Source organism: Ricinus communis, chromosome 1, assembly GCF_019578655.1.
Source record: "Ricinus communis isolate WT05 ecotype wild-type chromosome 1, ASM1957865v1, whole genome shotgun sequence".
Lineage (NCBI taxonomy): Eukaryota > Viridiplantae > Streptophyta > Magnoliopsida > Malpighiales > Euphorbiaceae > Ricinus > Ricinus communis.
In genome coordinates this window covers 1472186-1497054 of record NC_063256.1, presented here as the reverse complement: position 1 = coordinate 1497054, position 24869 = coordinate 1472186, and the positions used below count along the sequence as shown (strand labels likewise).

At 33.8% G+C, this 24869-nt stretch overlaps 4 protein-coding genes across 5 annotated transcripts; 2 read left to right on the top strand and 2 right to left on the bottom strand.

The window, feature by feature from the left end:
* The first annotated feature begins 3400 nt into the window (after positions 1 to 3400).
* Positions 3401 to 5633, top strand: LOC8258493 (transcription factor TCP9). The gene has a single exon (XM_015727389.3). The coding sequence runs from the start codon at positions 3827 to 3829 to the stop codon at positions 4850 to 4852; it is 1026 nt and encodes a 341-aa protein (XP_015582875.3). The 5' UTR covers positions 3401 to 3826; the 3' UTR covers positions 4853 to 5633.
* Positions 5634 to 8519: 2886 nt separating this feature from the next.
* On the top strand, positions 8520 to 10895 carry LOC8258492. The gene is made up of 3 exons (XM_002511728.4): positions 8520 to 8780; positions 9058 to 9648; positions 9741 to 10895. Exons 2-3 carry the CDS (start codon positions 9060 to 9062, stop codon positions 10643 to 10645), a joined length of 1494 nt encoding a protein of 497 aa, XP_002511774.2. The 5' UTR covers positions 8520 to 8780; positions 9058 to 9059; the 3' UTR covers positions 10646 to 10895.
* A 289-nt stretch (positions 10896 to 11184) lies between these two features.
* LOC8258491 (phospholipase D beta 2) lies at positions 11185 to 17292 on the bottom strand. 2 transcript variants are annotated; one of them, XM_015728924.3, is made up of 10 exons: positions 15244 to 17292; positions 14697 to 14813; positions 14198 to 14392; positions 13740 to 13988; positions 13553 to 13621; positions 13284 to 13434; positions 12920 to 13068; positions 12526 to 12702; positions 11842 to 12039; positions 11185 to 11736 (listed from the first exon to the last, which is right to left on the bottom strand). In XM_015728924.3, exons 1-10 carry the CDS (start codon positions 16978 to 16980, stop codon positions 11443 to 11445), a joined length of 3336 nt encoding a protein of 1111 aa, XP_015584410.2. In that variant the 5' UTR covers positions 16981 to 17292; the 3' UTR covers positions 11185 to 11442. The 2 variants fall into 2 exon arrangements, with proteins under 2 accessions (XP_015584410.2, XP_002511773.2); XM_002511727.4 differs by having other exon boundaries at positions 13284 to 13431; positions 15244 to 17290.
* Positions 17293 to 18218: 926 nt separating this feature from the next.
* Positions 18219 to 21083, bottom strand: LOC8258490 (subtilisin-like protease SBT1.1). Its single transcript, XM_002511726.4, has one exon. It carries the CDS (start codon positions 20670 to 20672, stop codon positions 18351 to 18353), a length of 2322 nt encoding a protein of 773 aa, XP_002511772.3. The 5' UTR covers positions 20673 to 21083; the 3' UTR covers positions 18219 to 18350.
* Between the last annotated feature and the right edge of the window lie 3786 nt (positions 21084 to 24869).

The window sequence follows — 24869 nt, the reverse complement described above, 5'->3', positions numbered from 1 at the left end:
TTTAAGTGAGGTTATACTGCTATAAGAGCATCATGATGGTGCTTTTTATTTTAAAATGCATAATTTCTATAATAAAATAGTATTTTAAAGAATATTTAGATATAAGGAGTAAAATGTTTTATTAAGTCTAATAAACTCTTTATATTTTTATTATGTATTTTGCTTTTATTTCCATAAGCATTAACAATTTTATTTTTTATTTATGACTTTTACCGATAAAAACTAATAATTACAAATATCAATTAAATTAAATACATAGAGACTTATAGAGCATTATTAAATATAGAGTAAAGAATCGAGTTTGATTCTGTAGAGAGACAAATTGACTATTTATTTTATATTTAAAGAATAAAAAAGTTTATTGAATTGTCATTTTATGAGATAATTCTTTAGAATAACAAAATGGGTTTGGGTAGAACTCATTCCAAAAGTTAGCTCAAAGCAAGAGTGTGCTTAATCCACTTATATACATTATAACAGTTCAGTAACCAAGTAATGTAGCCTCCTTCACGCTTAGCGTGACATACAAATGGGCCGGGATTAAACCCACCATCACAGAAAAAATGCTGGCTGTGATACCATGATAAATGGTATTAGGTAGAATTCATTCCAAAAGCTAGTTATTATGGTATTGGGTAGAATTCATCCCAAAAGCTAGTTTAAAGGAAGAGTGTGTCCAATCCGTTTATATACATTATAACAGCCAAGTAACCAAACAATGTGAGATCAATACAACTTCTAAAAAAAAAATTTATTGAATTGTCATTTTATGAGATAATTCTTTAGAATAATAAATTTAATATGTATAAAGAGTGTATTGAAAATATACTAAAAATATTCCTGAAATATAAGAATTTTAAAATTTCAAAACACATAAATTTGAAGGTAGAAATTTGTAGGATGAAATAGTTAAACTTCAACTTTTAGTGGGATTATACTGCTATAAGAACATCCCTGAAATATAAGCACTATGAATTTCTTATAACATGCTAAAATTTAAGGTATAAATTAGTAGGATCAGTCTATTAAAATTAAACTCTTAATGAAGAAGTCACAATCAAGTTTTTTAGTGGAGGCATTATAAGAATATCCACAACATTTTTTAATTTTTAAGAAAATAAAAATTGTGGGAACCACTTGACCCCACTCGAGTGGAGGCGATTGGTCCGTCATTTGAAATCTTTTTAAACATTTCATGTTCATATAATTATTTATATGTATCGATTAAATATATAAAATCTAGATAATTTAAATATTTTATTAATATTCTTCATTGAAAGATAACTAAATAATGATATAGTATAAATAAAAAGATATTTTCTATATTTATTGGGAATTAATATTATGTTTTTTTTTTTTTAATTTATACAAAAGAGTAGAGTGGGTAGCCTGATTTTAGGCAAGTAATAGCACACAGCTTGATAAATTGTGTATATATGGAAGCATTAGATAGCACGGCTGTGTTGGATGTAAGCATCCTATTCCTATTATTAATTAACTCTGATCCTACTTTTTGCAACGATTACTTTCCTTTTCTGATTGGGGCCACAAGTATGTCTGGTCCCACTACCATGTCATTAATGTGTTATCAATGCCTACTTATTTAATTTTAATTTGATATTATTATTATTATTATTATTATTATTATTATTATTATTATTATTATTATTATTATTATCAAATTCCCACTTTTAATGCTATTTCTTTTCTCAAGTTTGCGGTTATGAATAAGTGGAGGGCTGTGGATGAGCATTAAAAGAGTTGAGTTCCTGTTAAAGAAGCATTACAACTTTCTTAACATGTGCCCATCAACTAAAATTTAGTTGTGCCACGTAATTATTTCTAATAAAAAAATCACCTTAGAAGTTAAGTTTTTCATTATTATTTATACTGAATTAAATAACATATATAAAAATAATAATTATTCGCATTCTTGTTTTATTTATATTTCTGATCTCAAATAAAATAAGTATTTTATAGGTGATAGGGGTAAAATATTTGGAGGGTAATTGTCCAGCTGGTACCAGCTTTAGCACTATATATCAATTTGATATTAAGATTTTAATTTGAATCAAAATTGTATCAAAAGTACATAAAAGTATATCAATTTAGTCTAATTTTTGACAACGGATGGTGATATAGCAAGCTAAAGAGACAAAGTTAATTGACGTGGGACATGCTGAGAGAACGAAACAACCGGAATATACCTCTTCAGCTATAAAATACTTATTTTTACCCCTCTCACCTATAAAATAAGTATATTCTATTTATTTTAAATTTTAACTAATTATAGTTATGTCCTAGAAAAAGAGTTATTGTAGTTATCGCGATACCATTTTAAATTAGAACCGCTTACGAATTGAATTTATATGAAGGTTAATAATCATATATTTTCTATTGAACAAAAAAAATTAAAAAATTATATTTGCTGGTTGGAATGAAAAAATTATGCCAATAAATATATTATGAGTTTATTTTTTAAAATCATTATAAAAAAAGATATAAGTTAATTTAGCCGATTAATTAAATAACCAATAGGAATGATTTAGTTATATTTATAAAAATTATCAAATCATTATAGAATATATTGACTTAGTAATATGAAATTCATTTGAAAATTTTATTTATTTTATTAAAAAATAATTTGATAGCCTAATTACTAATTTGATAGTCTAAAAAGAAATATTTTAATTGATTCATAATTATTATATTTTTAGTAGTACAGTCGATTTCTTATGTTATTTTTTATTATATTTTATAATTTTAAATGTTATCTTTAGAAAGTAATTTTTTTTTTAAATTTAAAATATGAATATTTATTATAAAATTTTAAAATAATATATGATAAAATTATTAAAAATATAAAATTCATAATTTAATTATGCAGAAATTTTAAATTAATTTTTTTTATTCAAAATACATAAATTTTAGATTTTTGAATATATTTTATAAATTCTATAAATTTCACGGTAATGTAAAATACAATTAAATTTTAAATTATAGTGTGGTGATGTTCAGATTTTGAATTAATAGCGATATGAGTTTTTTTTTTAAAATCAAATCAGCAATTTTATTAAAGTAAATCAGTCGTTAAAGGTATCTCCAAAAACTCAGGAGGCACAGTAAAAAAGAAAAAGGGACAAACAAATAAAGAAGCTGTGAATTCCGTTGAAGTTACAATTAAACGTAAATGGGTTAATAGCTGTATTAGATACCATCAAATTAATTAAAAGAATGGAAGAATGCGTTTTTTAAATTTGAAGTTCTTTAGTGAAAGTTGTTTTGTTGAACATGAAACAGTCAAGAAAGTAATGGAGTTTTCGTTGCATCTTTTAATGTTTTACTTAAAGAATAATCCGTATTTGCCATTTATGATTTATCCCTGAGAGGAGAATTTTATTTTCTTTTGCCTGTGAATATTATATGAGTCCAGGTTGCAAAAAGAAATTGGAAAAAGGAAAAAGAAAAAGAATAACTGTAACTAATTTTGGTCAGTGGAGCCATCAGCATTCACCACCACAACATTGACCCCACAGAACAGATAGGCACATAATCCTGCGGATTGGGTCCACCACGTGTCATCATCCCGTCTATCCAACTCCGTTCGTGTGATAGGCAAATAACCGTAGATTTCCCGCATCCAAACTATTACGCCCTTCACTGTTCTCAAATCACAGTATATAAATAAGCAGTTTATCCCCTCCTTTTCACCGTCTTATTACTCACCACTACTTGCATACCTCCTTCCCCTTCCTTCTTCTTTTAAAACACCTTTCTATACATATATATCTATCTATTATTATTTTGTTTTGTTTTGTTTTTGATCATGGCAACCTTCCATAAAAAGGAACTCGATGAAGATGATGACAGAAACAACAACGCCGCTTCACCTACAAAGTCGGTTACTCCAAAGGAAGAGCCTGAATTAGAGGACGCATCACCTGCTCCATTAGGAGTCATGCCGGTCGCCGTCCACGTCCCGGCAGCCATCAGGATGCCGTTAACTACGGTTCCACCGAAAAGAGCGTCCACTAAAGACCGACACACGAAAGTAGAGGGCAGGGGCAGAAGGATCCGAATGCCGGCAACATGTGCTGCTAGGATCTTTCAACTCACAAGAGAACTTGGTCATAAATCAGATGGAGAGACCATTAGGTGGCTACTTGAACACGCAGAGCCAGCGATAATCGCGGCCACCGGTACCGGTACTGTTCCTGCTATTGCCATGTCAGTTAATGGGACCCTTAAAATCCCTACAACCTCCAACACAAGCTCCGAACCAAACGATCCTAATTCAGTTAAAAAGAAGCGTAAACGACCTGCTAATAGCGAGTACATTGACATAACCGACACCGTTTCAGTCTCTGCACCTCTCGCTCCTATAACAACACAGCAACCTCAAGCGGTGGCTGTACCGCAACAAGCAGTAGTTCCTCAGGGTTTAGTTCCTATGTGGGCCATACCATCGAACGCTGTCGTTCCGGGTGCTTTTTTCATGGTGCCACCTATGGCTGCAGCTGGACCTTCAAATCAGCCTCAAATATTCGCGTTTCAAGCTGCAGCTACGCCTCTAGTTAATATTTCAGCGAGGCCAATATCGTCTTTCGTGTCGTCCATGCAACAAGCTGCTAATATAGCAGTTGCTGTGCCTGTTTCGGGCTCAAGTGCTGTTTCAACTTCTAAACCTGCAAAAGCCACGTCAGTTATGGCGCCAACTTCAAGTTCTGCTCCTATTAGTTCTAATACCACCACTAGTACAACAACAACAACAACACAGATGCTTAGAGACTTTTCCTTGGAGATTTACGATAAACAAGAGCTCCAGTTTATGACTCGATCTTCGAAGCATTAACTCGCTCTTGCCTCTTTTTATTCATTGGTGACTTGTTATTAATCCTTTGGTGTATGTATCCGCCATTAACAAGTTCATTTTGAGCTCGAAATTTTGCCTTGGTAAATGTGCGGAAGATAGCAGCACGTGCTCACGTGAGGGCTGGAAATTTGAAGGTGTGCACGTGTGAAGTGGGGACGGATTAGGCGGACGGAGAGCGGGTCCCACCATTTGTGGTGGGTCAAAATTCAGACCATATATTGCAAAGGTAGACTCGGCTCCGTGGACCGTGCAAATGCAAAAAAGAGTAGAAATTTTTCAAAAAAAGGGTGGGGCAGCCACATCGCTCTGTCATGTGATGGGGCGCGGGCCCCAAAGTTAAAGTGGGGACCCAGGGGGACCGTCTTTGGGGGCATTGTTTCCAAGGCAGCCGCGTGGTGGTCCCTATCGGGTTGGTTCGGTGGTCCGATCAAAGAGCAGATCAGTCGGCTGGAGATGGGGACACGTGTACGGTGCTTAATTGTATAAGGTGGGGTCGTCCCTTTCGTGATCTGACACGTGGGGTCCTTGTTCTTTTTGACATTGAGTGGGGCTTAGCTTTACTTGCTTTGTTAAAAGAAAACGTGAGCTTGATGTTGGCATCGGATGCCAAATCTTTACTTGGTTTCTAATACTTGAGTGGGGGGGTTGCAAACGAATGTAAATGCACCCTGGAACATGCTAAAGTTTTCCTCCTCACTTGAGTTTTCATTAGTCAATTAAATCTCAATATCTCCTCTCAATTAACATTATCTTTGCTTAATTTAATTGTTCCTGATGAATTAATTTACAAATCACCGTAAAAACCAAACTGAAATGGTGGCAGCGTGGAGCCCAGCACAGGTCTTTTTTTTGTTAGTTTTATGGGAAAAAAGAACAAATGATTTTTCATAGAAAAAGGGACAGAGAAAAAGAAAGGCAGACAACGCACTCCCCGTCCATAAAATCATTTTATGAAAGCTTAAAACTAAATAAGTTTAAACTTTGTTATTTTAACAACTAATTTTTATTTTTATTTAAAAATTAAATAAAATCTTAAATAAATTAGTAATAACAGCATTAATTATAGTTTAGTAAATTGGCTGATAATAATAATTATTTTTTATTTTAATAAGATATAAAAATTTATTACATAAAATCTAAAAAATCTAAATTTGAATTTTGTTTTAAATATAAAAAATTAGTCTATTTAAACTTTTATTTTATTTAACTAATTTAAACAATGACTGTAATATATATTTATAAATTTTTTAAATTTAAATTTAATTAGTATTTAAACAGATTTATTTATTTATTTGAAATTAAAATTAAATTTTTTTAATTCTAAACTGCATGTTTAGGGATATTTAACCTTTTAAAGGTTCCGGTAACAGTAACCAAAGGTGGGGATTAGTTTTGGGTCCCTACAGTCTTGACTTGAGTTGTAGGGGGGCAAGTCTTTGTGTGTCCATACACTGTATAGTATTGTGGCCCACAGTAAAAGGCCATCAGAAGCTGGATCTATACTACACTTGCCAGCTTTTACATTGTGGATCAAATCAGCATTTGGTGGTCCACGTGTACGGTCTATGTTGAAGTTTAGGCGTGATAATGCAGGCAATTCGCTCGGTGCAGAGAAGAATTCTCTATCAAAATCTTTTGTCTGCATTGTACGATTTATTGATATTTTATAATCAAATTAAAATCTATTATAATTTAATAATATTTTTAATATTCAATATTAATTTATAAAATTTTGAATTGATAATAAATTAATTATTTTAAAATATTTTATAAATTAGAATTATAAAAATTTATTAATTAATTTTAATATTATATAAATTAACATAATAATACAATTATATTATTATTTTCTAAAATAAAAATTATTATTTAAATATAATATTAAAAATATTATTTAAGACGTTAATTTTTAAAATTAAAAAATTATTTAATTATAAATTAGTCTTATTAATTAACATAATATTAAGAAAATATTTTAATATGTTATTTTTAAAATAAAATTTATATTATTATTTAATTAAAAATTATTTATTAGTTAAATATAATATTAAAATATAATTAATATAATTAGAATCAACATTTAACTAGGAGTGTAATTTATGAATTAATAAAATAATAAAAAAATTTATAAAATTACACGTGAATTTAAGTTTTATATGTTAAAATAAAAATTTTATGTATTAAAAATTAAACATTCATATTAATAAAATTTAAATTTTAAAAATTAATATATATATATATATATATATATATATATAAATAAAATAAATAATAAATATATATATATTTTAGAGATATATATTTGTTACTCAATCAAATAGTACAAGGACGAGTTTAAGTAATTTTCATTTTATAGTCTATTCATAACTATATCTAAATTATTTTTTTAATCTGTAAAATTTAAGTAAATTAATTAATTTTTGTAAATATATTAAATTTTATCTAAATGTAAATTTTATTTTGTTAATTATTATTTAATAATAGTAAAATATTTAAAGATATAAATATATAAAATAAATATTGTGAGTATTATTCGAATTCAACTTGATTCTCCAATTGTGATGTTCAATTTTTATATTTTAATATTGAATGATTAATATATATTTTATTATATAAAATTAAAAATATAAAAACCGCCGATTTTTAAGAAAAAAAAATTGGGGCGGGAAATAGTAAATCAAGTTAAAAAAGTAGACGAAGCTGTGGAAGAGTGCCAATTTGGCACATGGCGTGGATATTCCTTCAAATTCAAACGCCCGCGTGTCGGTACGCTTGCCGCATGGCATACAGATAATCTGAACCGTGCATTCTATCCTATGATCTTTTATTGTTTGATGTGGGGCTGACCTTTTCAATTCTACCGCCTCTATTACTGGGGATTGTGGGCCCTTTCCATTCAAAGTTTGGGCCAACTTAGAGGGTGGTTACTGCCTGGGTCCACTTCAAAGGATGGTTTTTCGAAAGAAAAAAATATTAGAAACCTCCATGCTTTTTATTTCTATTCTATTAAAATATTAAAATATCACTTTTTGAATTTTGTTAATTTACGATTGTAATTGATTTTTGGTTATTTTTCAGTAAAATAAATGAAAATCATAAATTAAAAAAATTTAAAAAGAACATATTCTTTACAAAGAAAATACACCATAGAAATGAATTTCTCATTTAAATGTATATGTTAAAATCTATTTATACGGAAGAATAAAATATCTTAATCAATGTTATACGGTGTTAATATTTTTATTTAAATATAAATTTTTTAATAGATTGTGTATCATATATAAAATAAAAACTTAATTAAAAAGTAATGTCATATTATTTGAAATTATACAGATTAAAAGCGTATAATCTTAAAGCACAGATCTAAGTGCTTACAATAGGAGTCCTACCATGCTTGGCCCATAGACAATACTCACAATAAACATTACTGATTGAATAGTTAGGTTTAATATATATGGAAAAAACAGGTCACTTGTAAATCTTAGATTAAGCGAATGTAATTAACAGTTATATTAATTGTTAAAAAAAGTAACTAACAGTTATATTTTTATCCTTAATAACTTTGGCCCGGATCGAAGAAATGGATGATCCATATACAGCGGACTCAGCTATTGGGCCTGAAAGTGAATTCCATTCCACTGCGCGCATATGGCCTTGAAGTGCGAGCGAGGTTCTTGAGCCGTACCCTAGACTATACTGCGCCATCTCCAGCTGTAAAGTTGAAGCGCGGCGTTTTAAGGCTATGATCTATACTGCGTCGTGCTTTGACATCAGTATGGAACGCACGCTTGTTCAAATTTGTTTCCCTTCCCTCTTTCACCGCCTTGCATCATGCTGTTAAGCAATTTTGTCTCCGGGGTCAATTGAAGAAGATATTTTAGGTTAAACGTTACTTTGTGAAACTTAAGTAAGTATCATTACATGATTAACATTAAATTTTATCAATTATCTTGTGAAATTTATACAACAATTTGTGCACATGGATTGATTTTCATTTTTTTCTTAAAGTTCGTTTAAGGCTTAATTTTGTTAAGGGTTTAGATTTTCAGTATTAGGGTTTTTGACGGAAATTCTGATGTGCTATGTGATCGAAATATATTTTTTTAAATGTTTTTCTAAGTTTCAATTTGTTTCTTTTCTATATTACTGTGAAGGATTAATTTTGATAGTAATTTTTGTTTCAGCAATGGAGTTGTCTCTGCCAGAAGATCTCCTCCAACTATTGTTTAGGGCTTCAAAGTCTTATGATCTAAAAGAAGCATTAGAAATTCTTATCGAAACTTCAAGAATTGATGATGGCCGTGCTAACCTTGCAGCTAAGGATGTCCTTCCTTTAGTGCTGAAGCTTTTCAAATCTATTTCTTACCCGTCTGGAGATCAGTTTCTCACGCTCTCTTTAAAACTCCTGAGAAATCTGTGCGCTGGAGAAATCACCAATCAGAACTGTTTTGTAGCGTTAAATGGACCGGAGATGGTTTCTACTCTTTTACGGTCTGCGGGACTTGTTTATGAGCCGGATTATGGGATTATTCGGCTTGGATTGCAGGTTCTGGCTAATGTATCTTTGGCTGGAGAAAAACATCAGCAAGCTATTTGGCATTGGTTTTTCCCTGATGAGTTTGTTGTGCTTGCAAAGAACCGAAGTCAGAGTACTTGTGATCCTCTTTGTATGATAATTTATACTTGTTGTGATGGAAATCCTGGCTTCGTTTTAGAGCTCTGTGGAGATCGAGGGCTGGCTATTGTGGCTGAGATTGTGAGGACTGCCTCTGTAGGTATGGCTGATTTGTTGTAAATCCTATTCAGATCTATTTGCTTTTAATTGCCGTACATATTATGATTGTTTGTGGGATTGCTTTTCTGCCAGTTGGCTATGGAGAAGATTGGTTTAAACTGCTTCTCTCGAGGATCTGTTTGGAAGAAGAATACTTTTATAAACTATTCTCTTGTTTTTATTGTGCTGGTGATTCTGAAAACAGTGAAGGTATAAGTTCAAGTAGTGACCTTTTCTCAACAGAACAAGCTTATCTCTTGAGTACTGTATCAGAGATCTTGAATGAACGACTTGAGGATATAAGTGTTTCAATTGATTTTGCATTGTGTGTATTTGGAATATTTAAGAGATCTGTTGGGGTTGTTGATTTTGTGTCAAGAGGCAATTCTGGTCTTCCAACAGGATCTGCTGCGGTTGATGTTCTTGGATATTCACTGACCATTCTAAGAGACACATGTGCCCTGCATGGTAAGGGTGGCCTGTATCATTCAGTGGATGTCGTTGATACACTTTTGTCTAATGGACTTCTAGAATTACTTCTTTTTGTGCTTCATGACCTTGAGCCTCCGCCAATGATCAAGAAAGCCATGAAACAGAATGAGAACCATGAACCAGCTTCTTCACGCTCCTATAAACCCTGCCCTTACAAAGGATTTCGGAGAGACATTGTTGCAGTCATTGGTAATTGTGCTTTTCAAAGAAACAATGTGCAAGATGAGATTAGGCAGAAGGATATGATTCCTCTGTTGTTACAACAGTGTGTGACAGATGAAGATAATCCATTTTTAAGGGAGTGGGGATTATGGTGTGTGAGGAACTTATTGGAAGGGAATGTAGAAAATCAGAAAGCAGTAGCTGAATTGGAGCTTCAAGGAACTGTTCAGGTGCCTGAGCTTTCTGGGCTTGGTCTCAGAGTAGAGGTGGACTCGAATACTAGACGCGCCAGGCTTGTGAATGTGTCATCAACGGATGATAAAGATGCAAGCTTGGGCAGTTAACCTGTCTATGCTCCCATAAAGTATATTCGTTACCATGACTTGGCATTCATTCTTTGGTCGATATCTAGAGGAATTCCTTAGAATACAGGCTTTTAATCTCATCTGGTTATGGCCGCATTTTTGTCACTTATAGAGCAAGTTAAAACAGGGGAGAAGTTTCTTTTTGTAATTGTAGCAAATAGCGTGTTCACGATGTCCTGGTTGTACTTGTGCAGTGACTAACGAAACGATGGGTGGGCATTTTCTGAAATTGGGGTATTCTGTTTGCTCTTGATGCTCTATTTGTCTTTTCTTGAATTAGGGTGGGAATTCTCTCTTGAATTAGCATAGCTATTTTTCAAGTCCGCGTTTGGGGTAAAATGGGTGAGAAAAATGAAATTTTTTCCCAGATCCATCGTTTTCCTGCACAGCTAATCATTGAGATTGGCGACACCCTTGAGTTAACACATATGGAAAGTTGGGATATTGAGCTCCACAATAAAGAGTGAACGTACCAATAGAATCTGAATCTCAAGGGTTTATGCTTGTTCCAGATAAAATTTGCAAAGTCTCAGACTCTTGTCATCTTTATTACATATATACAAATATACAAGCATCTTCATGGAGTAAGAAGAAGGAACACTTGAGTAAGCAAGGATTAAAGATATACAGACAAAGAATTAACAATTTTTTGAATAATATAATGCTAATCTCCAGACACAGGGGAAGAGCTAGAGATTTTTACAGCACAAATGTATACAAGGAGGTAAATCAAAATTTGTACTTTCAAGATGCTCTATTGCCTGTAAAAATTCTACTTAGATGGTCAGATTCTCCTGAATGGCAAGAAATGAACCTACTATATTTCCACCCACATCAGGGAAAGTTTCACATCCAGGAATTGGCCTCACCTTGCCCTTTCTATCAACTTCAACTGGGTATTTTAGCAGGTGCCCTTTCATCTCTGTAATTTCATCGGCTGCAAACTGTTTCCAGTTCATCTCGCCCAGAGTTCTAATTCTTCTAACACATTCAAGACTCTCCGGTTGTGTGAAACAGCCCTCAATACCTCCAACATGCTCGGCCCACAGTGACATCCTATATCCATGTATCTATAAAGCACAATTTATATACATGACTATTTTTCTTTTCTTATTTCCAAGATGGAATTGCATCTTTGGTTAAATTCTAGGATATGAAATATTTAATTAACTTACCTGTCCATATGGATTAGACTGTTTTCTTGCCCAGGTATGATGAGGCTGATATGCTCCCATTGCGATTTCAGTGTCTCTGGTGCCCTCCATTGACCGCTGGTTTATGTTTGCAGACCCCAATATCACATACTCATCATCGACTATCATACCTTTTGAATGGACATATATCATAAATCGCCGGCTTTTCCGACTGAGAGCCTGCAAATCCAATATTTCACAAGTATTTGGATCAAGAAGAAAATAAGGCAGCAATTGAGAGAATTATTGAAGGCATTGGATTCCTGGAATTGTTTGGATAAGTCACTAGGGAATGTAACATTCCCGGGTTTGGTTTGTCAACAATATTTGGATTCCCAGAAATGTTGAATTCCTGAATCAGTGGGTCTCACTTCTACTCTCCCATCTACAAAGAGAAGTACTTTCCTGTACTTCCTTGTAAAAGGGTGGGGAAGGAAGTTACTTTCTCACGAGAATGTAAGAGTACAAGTTGAATGGATCTGTACAAGCCAAGCCTGGAAAAGAAACTTTAAGCGGGAAATTCAAATTCCGACAACCAAACAGCCAAACGCCCCCATAAAATAGATCATAGTTGACCCCTTGTATTGGGAGGTTACTCCTCTTTGCAGAGAAGCGATCCCAATATCATCGACTGAGACAAACAATTAGTTCCAGGCATAAGCATACCTGAGGATTGTTTGCAGCTGTAGGACTTGACACCACTGAAGTGTCACAAGTGTCTGTGAACTCACGATTACCGAGGCAGAAGAAATTCAAATAATCCTGAGGTGAGAATGCATTCTCAAGTCCAACCTCCACTAAAGCCTTGTAAATTGTTTCATACATCATTTGCATGGTTTTATGCTGCATCAATTCATAAATTTCCAAGATTAAAAATGCAGCAATTCAAGTCACATCCACGAACATTATATTGTCAGTTTATCATCATCTTTCCTCAAAAGAAATGCCCCCATTCTTTAATAATTCAGACAACAAAAGCACTACTATACTACTAATAGTAGATGCCTGCATTTGTAACCAAAATATAGGTCTTAATTGGTGGTACAGCCATTGCCCTCACCTGCCAAAATAGAATCCTTTGTGTAGCAGCACCTGTTGGAACACCCTCTGGCCACATTGGAATAACAATGTAGGCGGCAAATCTCTCATTTGCTCTAATTTTATCAGCAATCTTAAGTGCGATCTCCATTGGAATTAAATTATTAGCGCCTGCAAGAAGATAGCATTGTAATAAAGTGCTGCATCCACTAAATACAACCTTATGATGGCGCAATTGAAAAGAAATGTATCACTTCTATTTTTTAGTGTTAGTGCCTTTAATTTCACAATCCTTCTTAATTGATCCTAAATCCATTCATGTTTTTCCATATTGACCACATAACAAATCTTAAAATGGTTCATAAAAGAAAGAAAAATCTTCTCACCTAAATCTTTATATGAACTCCAGTTGTATGATGATCCAATGAAATATTGGTTCTCTATATAAATAAAGTGCTGGGCAGCACGAATGGCCTTCACATAGGCTGTATGAATGCTCATATCAATGAGGACATTCTTCCCACACACCAGGTTCTGCTACAACAGAATGAGCAATCAATTTCCACAAGCAGTGATCATTACATGCATAATACACACTTGCAAAGGCTACAAAGATATTTGGAAAACCAATTACCATTACCAAATATTCGCTCACCTTGCTTGTGGCTTCTTTTGGATCCTTTGGGAAGCCTTTAACAGAATTTGAATCTATTGAACGAAAAATCTGCATTTTGAAAAGGGAAACAGAAATATATACTACAGCAAACTACATAACCAAATAAGAAAACCAAACTCATCCCACCTCAGTCCTTGATCATTGGACCAAGGTTTGGACAATTTACCTGAACATGCCAACCTTCGGGATCATTTTCACCAACAGAAGGGGCATCAAAAACTCCTAAGATGTCTGGAATTCTTTCAATCCTTAGCAAAGCATCATCATATGACATTTTTAGTTTTTTTATCCCTTGGGGTCTTGCAGCCTTGAACCAACGCTCCTCAAAGTTTGTAAGAACGTCATATGCTGCTGGGCCATCAATTTTGCTGTGCAAATCATGCCATGGTTCTCTTGGACAACCGGTAACATTACCCTGCTTGGGTAACAGAAATTATGTAATTAATAGAGAAAAAAAGAATTGATTTCACCTTTTCAAGATAAAATCTGCAACTACTGTTAAACTCTAGCAATATGATCCCAGAGTTCCAATCAGCTTTTATATGCTGAATGATACTTACTAACGAATAATATACATAATCACAATTGGGAAATTGCTGAGACAGATAAAATTGAAGTCCTTACCGTGAAAGTGGGGTTGTGATAGTCATCCTTATGCACTGTTTGTAGTGTCCTAAATAGAGGATGGTGTGGAGCATCATATCGCCCATCACATAAATCAAGTCCACCAACAAAAGCTACGATTTTTCTTCTATTATTGCCTGCATCAGCATCTACTATTACAGTTTTCTGATGGTGTGTATAAATAGTTCCAACTTCCTGAAAGTTGAAAGAGTAAGAAGAAATATAGTAAAAAATTTCCAGTTTCTGCATCAACTTTTTATGTTAAAGAAAAAGAAAAGGGCAAAGCTTGCTTAAGGAAGATTTCTCAATAATTATCATGATAGAATGCTGTTTCACTTTCCCATACCAAAATGAACTCCATAAGATATGATAAAACAGCTTGCACTAGGTAATAGCTTCACAGGCTGAACATAAGAAGAAGAAGAAGAACGATGTCTGATATACAATGCTGCAAGCATCAATACAGCTCAAATTTTACTTCTGTTAACAAATAACTAACCCTTTGCTTAACCCAGCTATGTCGCTTTCCAGCAATGCGAGGACAAAGAAGCACTTGTACCGATGAGTGTTTGAAAAAACGTCGGGTTTCTTCATCATGCGTTGCCATAATTCCATCCTGCATAATTCATTTCAAAGAATTAAAATGAAAAATGTACTTTCCCTTTAAAGTCAAAATCCCAATACATTATGTAGAATAGCAATGCACATATAATATATTAACAAAAATTACAATATAATAACAGTAACTCTGTACAGGACCGTGTATCTACACAAAAACATAAATTCAAAAAATGCACGGTCATAAAAAGATTTAACAATGAGAATACCACTCAGCAACAACCATCACGCTGTCATCTTGTACTCCAGGAATAAAAATTGCAGTCTCATGTTAATTGTTTTAACCTTAAAACTATCGAGGCTTATATAAAACAGTGATTATAAGAATGACAAACAATAATACTTCCTATAAGACAATGCTGAATACAAATAGCAACGCTGCAGCATTCGACCAAAATTACATGCTCATTTACAGGAAAGTTTCTTACTGTTCTATATCCCAAAATGCTCCTTGAAGTAGGGTCATCCCAGATAAGAAGCAGCACTCTTACTCCTTCCTGGGACTTGGACCTCAGCAGATCCCCCAATGTGACATCTGGATCAGCATCTCGAATCAGCCTAACTTTGTGCCACACTGACCATCCTGTAATGTAAATTAAACGCCTGGCATGCCGTATTGCATCAAAGATGTCATGCCAACACTTCCCATGCACATAGGAAAACCCGTGATCAAGTTTCAAATTTGGAAGACACCCATCTGGGACATGAGCATCTTGATAAAGAGTCACAGTTCCACCTTTCCTAAGAGGAAAATATGTGCCTGGCACTCCATAATAATCAGGACCAGCACCAACACCTTGATGGTATATGCTGAGTTTCTCCATTGGGGTGTACTGAATCGAAATTTTCAATGTAGCTCCAGGTTTACATGGTTTTCCATTACTATTCAAAATTGGGTAAACTCCCTCAACTCTAGCCCCTGAATATATCTGCTCAACTGGTATGGCCACAACTCCTATCAACTGTGAACCAACAACATCACTATCTTTAACCAAAAAGTGCACTTCAGCAGCATTATGTGCTACAGGAACATAAAAATGTTGCATCCAAACAGGATCTTCACTATTACTAATCACAAAAGTTCTCCCAATTACAGCACCGACTACTGATATTGAAACATAGGGATCACTAGTAATCTTCCGGCTCATTTGTCCTTCAATCTTGGAGCCTATATTTCCAGGTAATCTATTAAACATATCACCCAACGTTTTATGAAACATATCCATGTTTGGAAGGTTCTTGGCTTCATAAATATAAATATCCAAATTCCCATGTAAAAGCAAAACCCTCAAAGATCCTTTAGTATTCTGCCAAGGCACAATCTGCGTACTTTGGCTATGCTGTGAATCACTAAAAGAGCCGGAATGGGTATAAAGAGGAGCAGAGTATTGACCAGAAGAATCAACCCTCCCAAAGTAAGCCCCAGATGTATTGGGATAACCATAAAAATCTCTATCATGTCCAAAACTAGAACTCTGATAACTGACAGGAGAATCAGGCGCTGATGTTACTGAGGGTGCAGGTGGGGAAGCAGGAGCAGAAGGGTGATTGTTACTCTCATTCAAACGCATATTACTCATCAGATCATCCAAAGGAGGGTAAGCAGAAGAAGCGTAAGAATTGGCAGTATCATTATGACTATTGTGACTATCATGATTCGATGCAGTTCCCAAAGGAGGGCAACTATCGTGTCTTTGATGAGAAGATAAAGAAGGCCCTCGAAAGGTGCTATCTTGACTTGAATGGTGTTGGTACTGAGAATTACTGTAATTGAAACTACCATGTTGATGAAGGGTAGGTGTAGGTGGAATTGGAGATGGTGCTGGGTATGGATATGGATAGGGGATAGGCCCAGAATGATGGTGGTGATAATAATCTAAAGGGCCTGAATGAGTGGTTGAATGTGGCTGTTGTGGAGGTGGTGGTGATGTGTATGCAGGTGGTGGTGGTGATGCGTATGCAGGTGGCGGTGGTGGATACGTGTAAGGAGTATAAGGGTATGGGTAATTTGGAGAGGGGTGATATGAATCTGAATTAGGAGGAGGTGGATATGCAGGATTTTGAGGAGGAGGAGGAGGAGGAGGAGGAGGATGATGATGATAAGGATATGGGTAGGGATTATTGTATGGGTAAGAAGATGCAGATCCATAATTATTATTATCCATTTCGACAGACAATCAATCAAAAGAAGTAATCTTGATTCATAACCAAAAACTCACCCATGTAAGAAAGATGTCAAAGATTGATTCTTTTTCTAGTAATCAATCAGTTTCAAGAGAGAGTTTCTAACTTTTTTAAAAGAACAGAAATTTACCTTGTACAAATGAATTTGGGTTTGATAAAGAAAAAAGGTAGAATGGCAGTTCTTGGAATCTTCAAAGAAGAAAAAGAAAACACGAAGAAAGTGCTTTTTCCCTGTCCTTGGTCAGGTTTCATAAATCTTGAATCTTGTTCGTGTTGACAACGTGTACAAAAAACCATTTAAGACTTACTCGCTCTTGCCGGATATCGGTATATACAATAAAAATATAAATGAGTGACCATTTTATAAATATTTTATTTTAAATAATAATAATAAATAATATCTATTTTAGTTATTTAATACTATTAATATATTTTATTATTTATAGATTTATTGTATAAATAAAAGGATGTATATAACTTTTCTTAGTTAAAGATTGTTTTTCAACTTTTGCTAGAACACGTAAGTTTAATTAAGTCAATTACTTTATGGGAGATAATTTAATACTTTACTTTAGAGGAGATCAAATTATTAAGATCCATTATTTTGGGTAAATGCTCACTTTAGTCTTAGTTCTCATATGCCTACCCACTTAATAAAATCTTAATTAGAGAATTAACAGTTAAGTGCTTAAAGTAATAAAAAAAAAAAAAAAATCTTTCCAACTCAAAGTTGAGATATTGTTTTTGACCAATTTCCTGTAAAATGTTAGTCAGTGGAAGCTATTCAAGAATTAGAAGAGGAGGGAGGTTTTAACCTGGGTATTGGGTATGCTATTCAGGAATTCTTCTTCTTCATGGCGCGAGGCAAAACCAAATAAAAGCAATGTATTTTGTGTGTCTGTATCAGTGTATATAATCAATTTTCGTGAAGTTTCAAGGTACTTTCCCTTGACCTTGTTGATGACTGACTATGTCTTCTATCCCGTTAAAGGAACCCTTTTTCTGCTTCAGTACATCATCATATTAGAGAAACCTAAACAAGTTTGCAATTCTCATTCTTTTTAAGCAATTTTTTGGTCAAAGGAAGCATATATATAAATAAGGAGAAAGAATTTAAAAAGATTATACATTGTTGGCCTGTTAAAACTTTATCAGAGATAAGAAAATTGAAAAGATACAACTGACGTTGGCCAATTTTTAAAATATTAAAAACCTCAGGTTCAGAAAAAGTATCTTTCTTTTATTTTTTAGCACATAAAAAAGAAGCTGCAAGCAATTTTTGCAGTCTTACGAAGGATTTTGAATTGTGAATCTAGAGGGTTCCTGATTAGTCTGCCCTACATGCCAAAAACTATCGCCAAGTTACAGCAATAGGACTTTTGACCTTATATTTTCCTGACACCCAAACTAATGACCCAAAAGAATGACTTTCTCTGCTATCTCTTTCTTTCAACCCAATAAATGTTACCTTGTAACTCAGTTTCTCTCCCAAGTTTCGAAACCTCAAAATCTTCGGCTTGACCACCGTTGATACTCCATTGGGTTCCTGTACTTGTACTGCATAAGTACATGAAGGGGTGCCTACATTTGTTACTGTTCTCTTGAACGTTTTGCTGATATTTTGAGCATTGCCTGCGAAATTTACAGCAAAAGACGGGTAATTCAAGTCACCCGGCTGGATAATTGTATTGTTCGGACAGCTGAATCTTCTCCTTGACACTTGAAATACTTGAGCGGATGTATAATTCAGGCTGCACAAATAGTTTAAATAATCTTCTGTTGTAATATCATATATTAGGCCTGGATCAGAAGCACTTTCAGGGTCAACATGACCTGATCCGAAGGCGAAAGGCGTAGCTGATGCAGAGTTATTGGCGCCCAGATCAGCAATTGGAAGATTTTTGTTGTCAAGAACATAAGCTGTGGTCATTAGTGCTGATTTGATTGCTGCTGGTGACCAATCTCTGTGGACAGACTTTAGTAGTGCAGCTAGGCCGCTAACATGAGGGCATGACATCGATGTTCCTGAAAGTACATTGAACAATACACTTCTTTTGTCCCTCTTGAGCATAGATGGGCTAGTCATTGGTGGCCAAGCTGCTAAAATGTTCACTCCTGGTGCAGTCACATCTGGCTTAATCACTTCTGGTCCAACCGCACTTGGTCCTCTGGATGAGAACGCAGCCACTGCCGGTGCAGGATTGCCATATGTTGTTCCTTTGAAAGAAATTGAAGCAGTAGGCCTTTTAGTCGAGTTAATATACATTTTGATTGCTTTACCTGCAGAAGCTCCTAAAGTACATGCTGGCAGAATATGGGGGTCTGCGAAAAGCTCTTCGCCTTGACCTTCAGAGTTAATTAGTAGCATTCCTGCTCCTCCTGCCAATTTCACTTGCTCCCCTTTCGCGGTTCGGCCAGTAATTCCTCTCTCGCAAACAACAATTTTGCCTTTGACTAGTTGCTTTTTGAGTGAGCCACTCGTGCAATACTTAGCTGTTATGTGACCTGCAGTTGTCCCATAGACAATTTGCAATTGCTTGGTTGCTCTGCCAGAAAATAGAGAAACCCCAGTGAAAATTTGTCCGTTCCCAAGTTTGACTGTTGTTGGAAAACTTCGATCGGTGTAGCTAGCAGCAACTGTCATGATCCATGGTGCGGTATTGTCTACAGTCGAGGTAGATGGACCAGAATTTCCTGCAGAGCAAGAAACAAAAACCCCATTTTGGGTTGCCCCAAATGAGGCTATGGCAACATTGTCACTATAAAAAGATTTGGCAGTACCTCCCAAAGAGAGGGATAGGACATCAACACCATCTGCTACAGCTTGGTCTAGAGCTGCCAATAGATCAGTATTGGTGCAGCCTAATGACCAACAGACTTTATAAACTGCAATTCTTGCTGTATACTTCATTCCAGCTGCTGAGCCATTCGCTAAACCGAAGAAACTTGCCTTGTCTACAAGGTTACCAGCAGCAGTTGATGCAGTGTGTGTTCCATGGCCTTGCGCGTCGCGAGGGGATCGGTAATCAACTGTTTCGTTGATTCTTCCTACAAGGGATTCATAGCCTTTGAAGAAAGCTTTTGCACCAATGATCTTCTTGTTGCAATTTGATGGTGAAAATTTTGTGCCATTTTGGCATGCGCCTTTCCATCTAGAGGGCACTGCAGATAAGCCTGCATCCTGGAAACTAACATGTTCTGGCCAGATTCCAGTATCAAAAATTCCAATTATAACATCTGTAGCTAAGCTTGGAAGGCTCCAAAGCCCTTCACCACTTTGCAGTCCAAGAAAGTGAGGGGAGTGTGTAGTGTGGAGGGTTAGCATTTCGTCAGGAATGGCGGAAAGAAAACCATTAATTTTGCTAAGTCGTTGAACTTGCTTTGTAGAGAGCCTCGCAGCAAACCCAAAAATTGCAGTTTCATAGACATAAAGAATCTGAGGAGATCCCGTTTCATCATCCTCTTCTTCATCTTCTTTGTGTTCGCGTTGAGATGGGAAATCAGCAATGGAATTAATCATTGATTCATACCATTGTTTTGAATTTCCCGAAGAGTGATATGGAGCTGGAATCTTGGATTTGTCCATATGAATTACATATGTCTGTTTGTTAATTGAAGCAGTTGAGAATGTAGCCACTAAGGCTAGCAACAGCAAGGATATCCTCAAGATCATGCTACCTGCTGTAAAAATAAAAATAAAATAAGGCAGTCGTATATAAGAAAGATAAGGGTAATGATTTGAATAGAGTGGAGAGACAGAGAGTATATAATTCAGCTTTGTCTGTGCTTAAACAAAAGAGAAGAATGTATGAGGAATCCGAGAACGCGTAGTTTCTTATATAGGAAACTGAAGCAAGAGAGTAGGTGACTTCAAAAACAAGAAAAAAGAGTGGATGACTTTGAGTATCTTGTTCATGATTGTGGTCATTATATCATTCAACAAAAATGGCATCTCTTTTTGTGTATGAAAGTGCACGCCTTGCAATGGATTCAAGTGCGCGCGCAGAAAAGCCATATAGATGATCAATCCTCCACGAGCTACAGAATGATGGGGGCTTGTGGTTGTGGGACACCCCAGCACAGAGCTTGAAGAACTTTGACATACTGTAGTCACAATTTTGCACCAACAAGTTTTGCTTTTACTGTTGTATCATAAGAAATGGAAAATATTCAGACATTGTTTTGTGTTTTGTGTTTTGTGATTTGTGATGCAGCAGATAGATAGTTGATTTATTATCTTTTTCAAACTACACCTGTGGTTGGCACTTTCAATGGTGCGCTAAAGGCTGCATTAAGAAGCTTCTACATGTTCCATATATAACTGGGCATGTCGATTTTTTCCGAAAAAGAACACCAATAATAAAGAATCAGAATAAGATTTTCAAAGGTTTACTTATTTAAAATCCAATTATAGCATAAATATGTCCTGACGCATCAACTTCTCAAACGGTAACTCTACTGTAAATGGCATAAATTATGAGTTCAAAGAAAAAACATTAAACCACATATATAAATGCTTAAGGCCACATCTATTTTTATTAAAATCAAATTATAAAATAAAAAATTAGACAAATATGTTTATCAATAGAAAAATACTATGTTGAATATAAAAAGAATATACAGTGATTTGAGTTTGAACTGAAAAAACAAATAAAAAAAGGAAGACAGTATAAGATTCTGTATAAAGAACTGTAACTCTTGTTATTAAATTATGAAATAGGTTAAAGTGGATACTGTCAAGGGTTTTCTTCTCCATGTCATAGAAAAAGTTTCCTAGTTTCATAACATTACTTTATTCTATTGTGACCAGAAATCCATTGTATTACGAGTGAATTTAATAACTCATTTCAAAGAATTCAGGAGCCATATTAATTAAGCCACGCAGAAGATACATATTAAGCAATGCCTTTTGAACAAAACACCACATGACAATGCAGTTCCTTCCCCTCCTTAAATGCAACAATTAGCCAAAACATCATTTAGGAGAACGAATCCTATAATACCCTTTCAATTATATTGTACTCCAATGCAATACTATTAGTTCAAAAATTGTATCATGCAAAATCTATATTTAATCCGAATAAAGGATTAACAAATGGTGTCATTTCTCGATGTCTTATATTATGTTTGGTTGAAATCCATAAAATTTATATAATTTTTTTATAAATATAAAATTTATATACTTTAAGTGGAGTGAAAGCTAATCTAAAATTCTACATATTCAATTTGTATACTAAATTTTAATAAATACAAAATTTCTAAATGAATTCTATATTAGTTTGTCATTGTATTCTATATCACCAAAAAACCTTTTTTAACTTTATCATAATTTTATTATTTCTATTTTATTTTATTTTTTCATATATTTTCTTTCAAACAAAATGCATTTATTAATAAATTTCAATCAAACACACACCATTAGAATCAACTTACTTGAATTGGTCCATGGATTTACAATTCTTGAAAGAGGGAAGAAAGTAAGTTTTATGTGGAGGGAATATGAGTAGGGGTAGAGAATTGATGATTAAAGATTGCTATTTTATGGATAAAAAATGGAATAATAATCATGAAAAAGCAAATGCATACCTATTGTAAATACTTTGGTGGAAGAATTCAGAATGAATAAATTTTTTACAATCAAACGGTTCAGGTAGACTTTTTTTACTAATTAAAAATGATTTAAGGAAACAAAATAATAAACGGTAAATTATTTTATTTTTATATAAAAATAAATAAAATTTCTACTATCAAACGGTTCATCAAAAGGTAGAATTAATTTATTTTTTTTCAAATTTGTATGATCAGTGACTTATTAAATTTTTTATATGTATTACCTGTAAAAAAAGCACCTTATTATCTTATTAATAAATTTTTATTTAATGATTATAACTAAATTTAATAAATTAATGATTTATAATATCGATGAGATTGCTATCGAAGGTAATTGTATTTTTCTTTTTCTAATTGTACAATTTTTTCATATAAATTGTAATTATAATTTTAATTTTTTATTAAAATTATCTTTGATTGTTAGCCTTCCTTTTAGAATTTTTTTTAAAGAATAAGTGGAAAGAGCTTTATTCTTTCCAATTTTAATATTGTTTTCTTAAATAAAATATAATTTATTGAACACTTAACTTTCTTTTTAAATACTTAATACCATATTATTTATAAATAAAAACACTAGTTAGCCAGATAAATATTTTACTTTTTACTTTAATTATCAAGAAAATAGATGATGAGACTCAATTGGTTAATTTCATTTGCGTATTGCCTCCTTTATCATTATAGAAATAAGGATTTTTTTGAATATTAAAATCTTATTCAAATTAAGATTTACATCTCGAAATGAAAAATGGCACCCGTGGGTATGGGCGTGATAGTGGGTTTGACGGACAGAATTAAAAGGTCTTTTTGGGCATTGAGTCTTGGTGACCCATATGGCAGATAGCTAATGGTCCACCTAATTTTGCCTCAGAGTCAGTGGTAAGTGGTAACGGTTACAAACGTGTCCACTCGATACTGAAATTGAGGTAGTTGGAGACTTGAGACCACACGTGCCAACCCAAGAAATCAGTTAATTCTTTTTTCTTTTTTCTTATTAGTTCCTTTTAGTGAATGGTGCCTCGTTTCTACTGTGAGCTCTATAATTTCATTAATTCCATTTTGTAATATATGCTTTTCTATTTCATTAATTAAGCTCAAATACTGGTTCATAAAATGGAAATAAATTAGAAATCTCTGCCTTCAAAACAACAGCTTTTATGGACCCAACTAAGGTGAAACAGCAATAATTTTAGGAATAAATATTATATTTAAAAAAAAAAAAAAATAACGTTTTACTTGTATTACATTATTCTTTATATTGAAGCCTGTTGAATTCTTTCCTTGGAAGCTTTCTCTATCCGAATAGCAACATCATTTTTCTTTATGATCAAGCATGTTGGTCTGCTTTCCTCCAGAAAGCAAAAGCATGTTGGCCTAGGCCAGAATAGAGAAGTAGACCCTGATTCTAACATAAATACCAACTCCAGTTCCAAATTCTACTCATAAACTTAGGACCCTCTAATTGTATAATTCATGGCCTAAAGGTTAGAAAAGAGGAAAATGTAAATGAGAAGTCATATTATAGTGAATTTTTAACTTTTATTTTTTACAGACAAATTTAATATTTCTATTATATCTAACTAACCTGGTCTAACCACATTCATCAACAGAAAACTTATAATCATCCGGTATTTGCTTGGTCCAAGAATGAAATACAAACATCTGTAAATATATCTAACTGATTTCATTCACTGCATGTGTTATTGATGAAAAGCTAACTATTCCTTACAATGTGTTGGATTCGATTATCTTGTTGGAATCATTGTTAAAGAAAAGGAAAAAGAAAAAACCCTGATAATCATGGTTGGGCGAGGGGCGGAGGTTGAGCCACCAATGCTGGTGGCTCCGCCGGGTCCGTTGGAGCAATCTTGTGAGAACTAAACATTAATTTGAAGCCATCTACGCATTGAATTATTGCGAAAACAACAAAAGTGCAAAAATAAATCACCAGAATTACAAAAAAGAATGTAGCCGCTGCATGGCGTTGTGGAGTTTTAGAGTCTTCCAATTCCTTCCTATGGTCTACTATTCCAAGAATTATCAGAAGGGCTGCCATCAAAAGCCCACATAAAATGGCAACGTTCTTTATGATTGCATCTAAAAGACTGTCCCTTTCGATCATCCTCCTACTTCTGTAATTCGATTGAAAATGGAAAAAAAAAATAAAAAATTCTAACACTCTCTAGTCCTCCATACGACAACTTGGAATACCATCGAGATTCAGGAAACAATCCTGATTTTTTCTCTCTTTTTCAAGATGAAA

Coding starts and splice junctions, on each gene's coding strand:
- LOC8258490 (XM_002511726.4), bottom strand. CDS start 20,672: ATGATCTTGAGGATATCCTTGCTGTTGCTAGCCTTAGTGGCTACATTC.
- LOC8258491 (XM_015728924.3), bottom strand. CDS start 16,980: ATGGATAATAATAATTATGGATCTGCATCTTCTTACCCATACAATAAT. Junction 13,435..13,552: donor CAAAAGAAGCCACAAGCAAG/GTGAGCGAATAT, acceptor ATTCTGTTGTAG/CAGAACCTGGTGTGTGGGAA. Junction 12,703..12,919: donor AAAGGATTCTATTTTGGCAG/GTGAGGGCAATG, acceptor GAATTGATGCAG/CATAAAACCATGCAAATGAT.
- LOC8258492 (XM_002511728.4), top strand. CDS start 9,060: ATGGAGTTGTCTCTGCCAGAAGATCTCCTCCAACTATTGTTTAGGGCT. Junction 9,649..9,740: donor TGTGAGGACTGCCTCTGTAG/GTATGGCTGATT, acceptor CTTTTCTGCCAG/TTGGCTATGGAGAAGATTGG.
- LOC8258493 (XM_015727389.3), top strand. CDS start 3,827: ATGGCAACCTTCCATAAAAAGGAACTCGATGAAGATGATGACAGAAAC.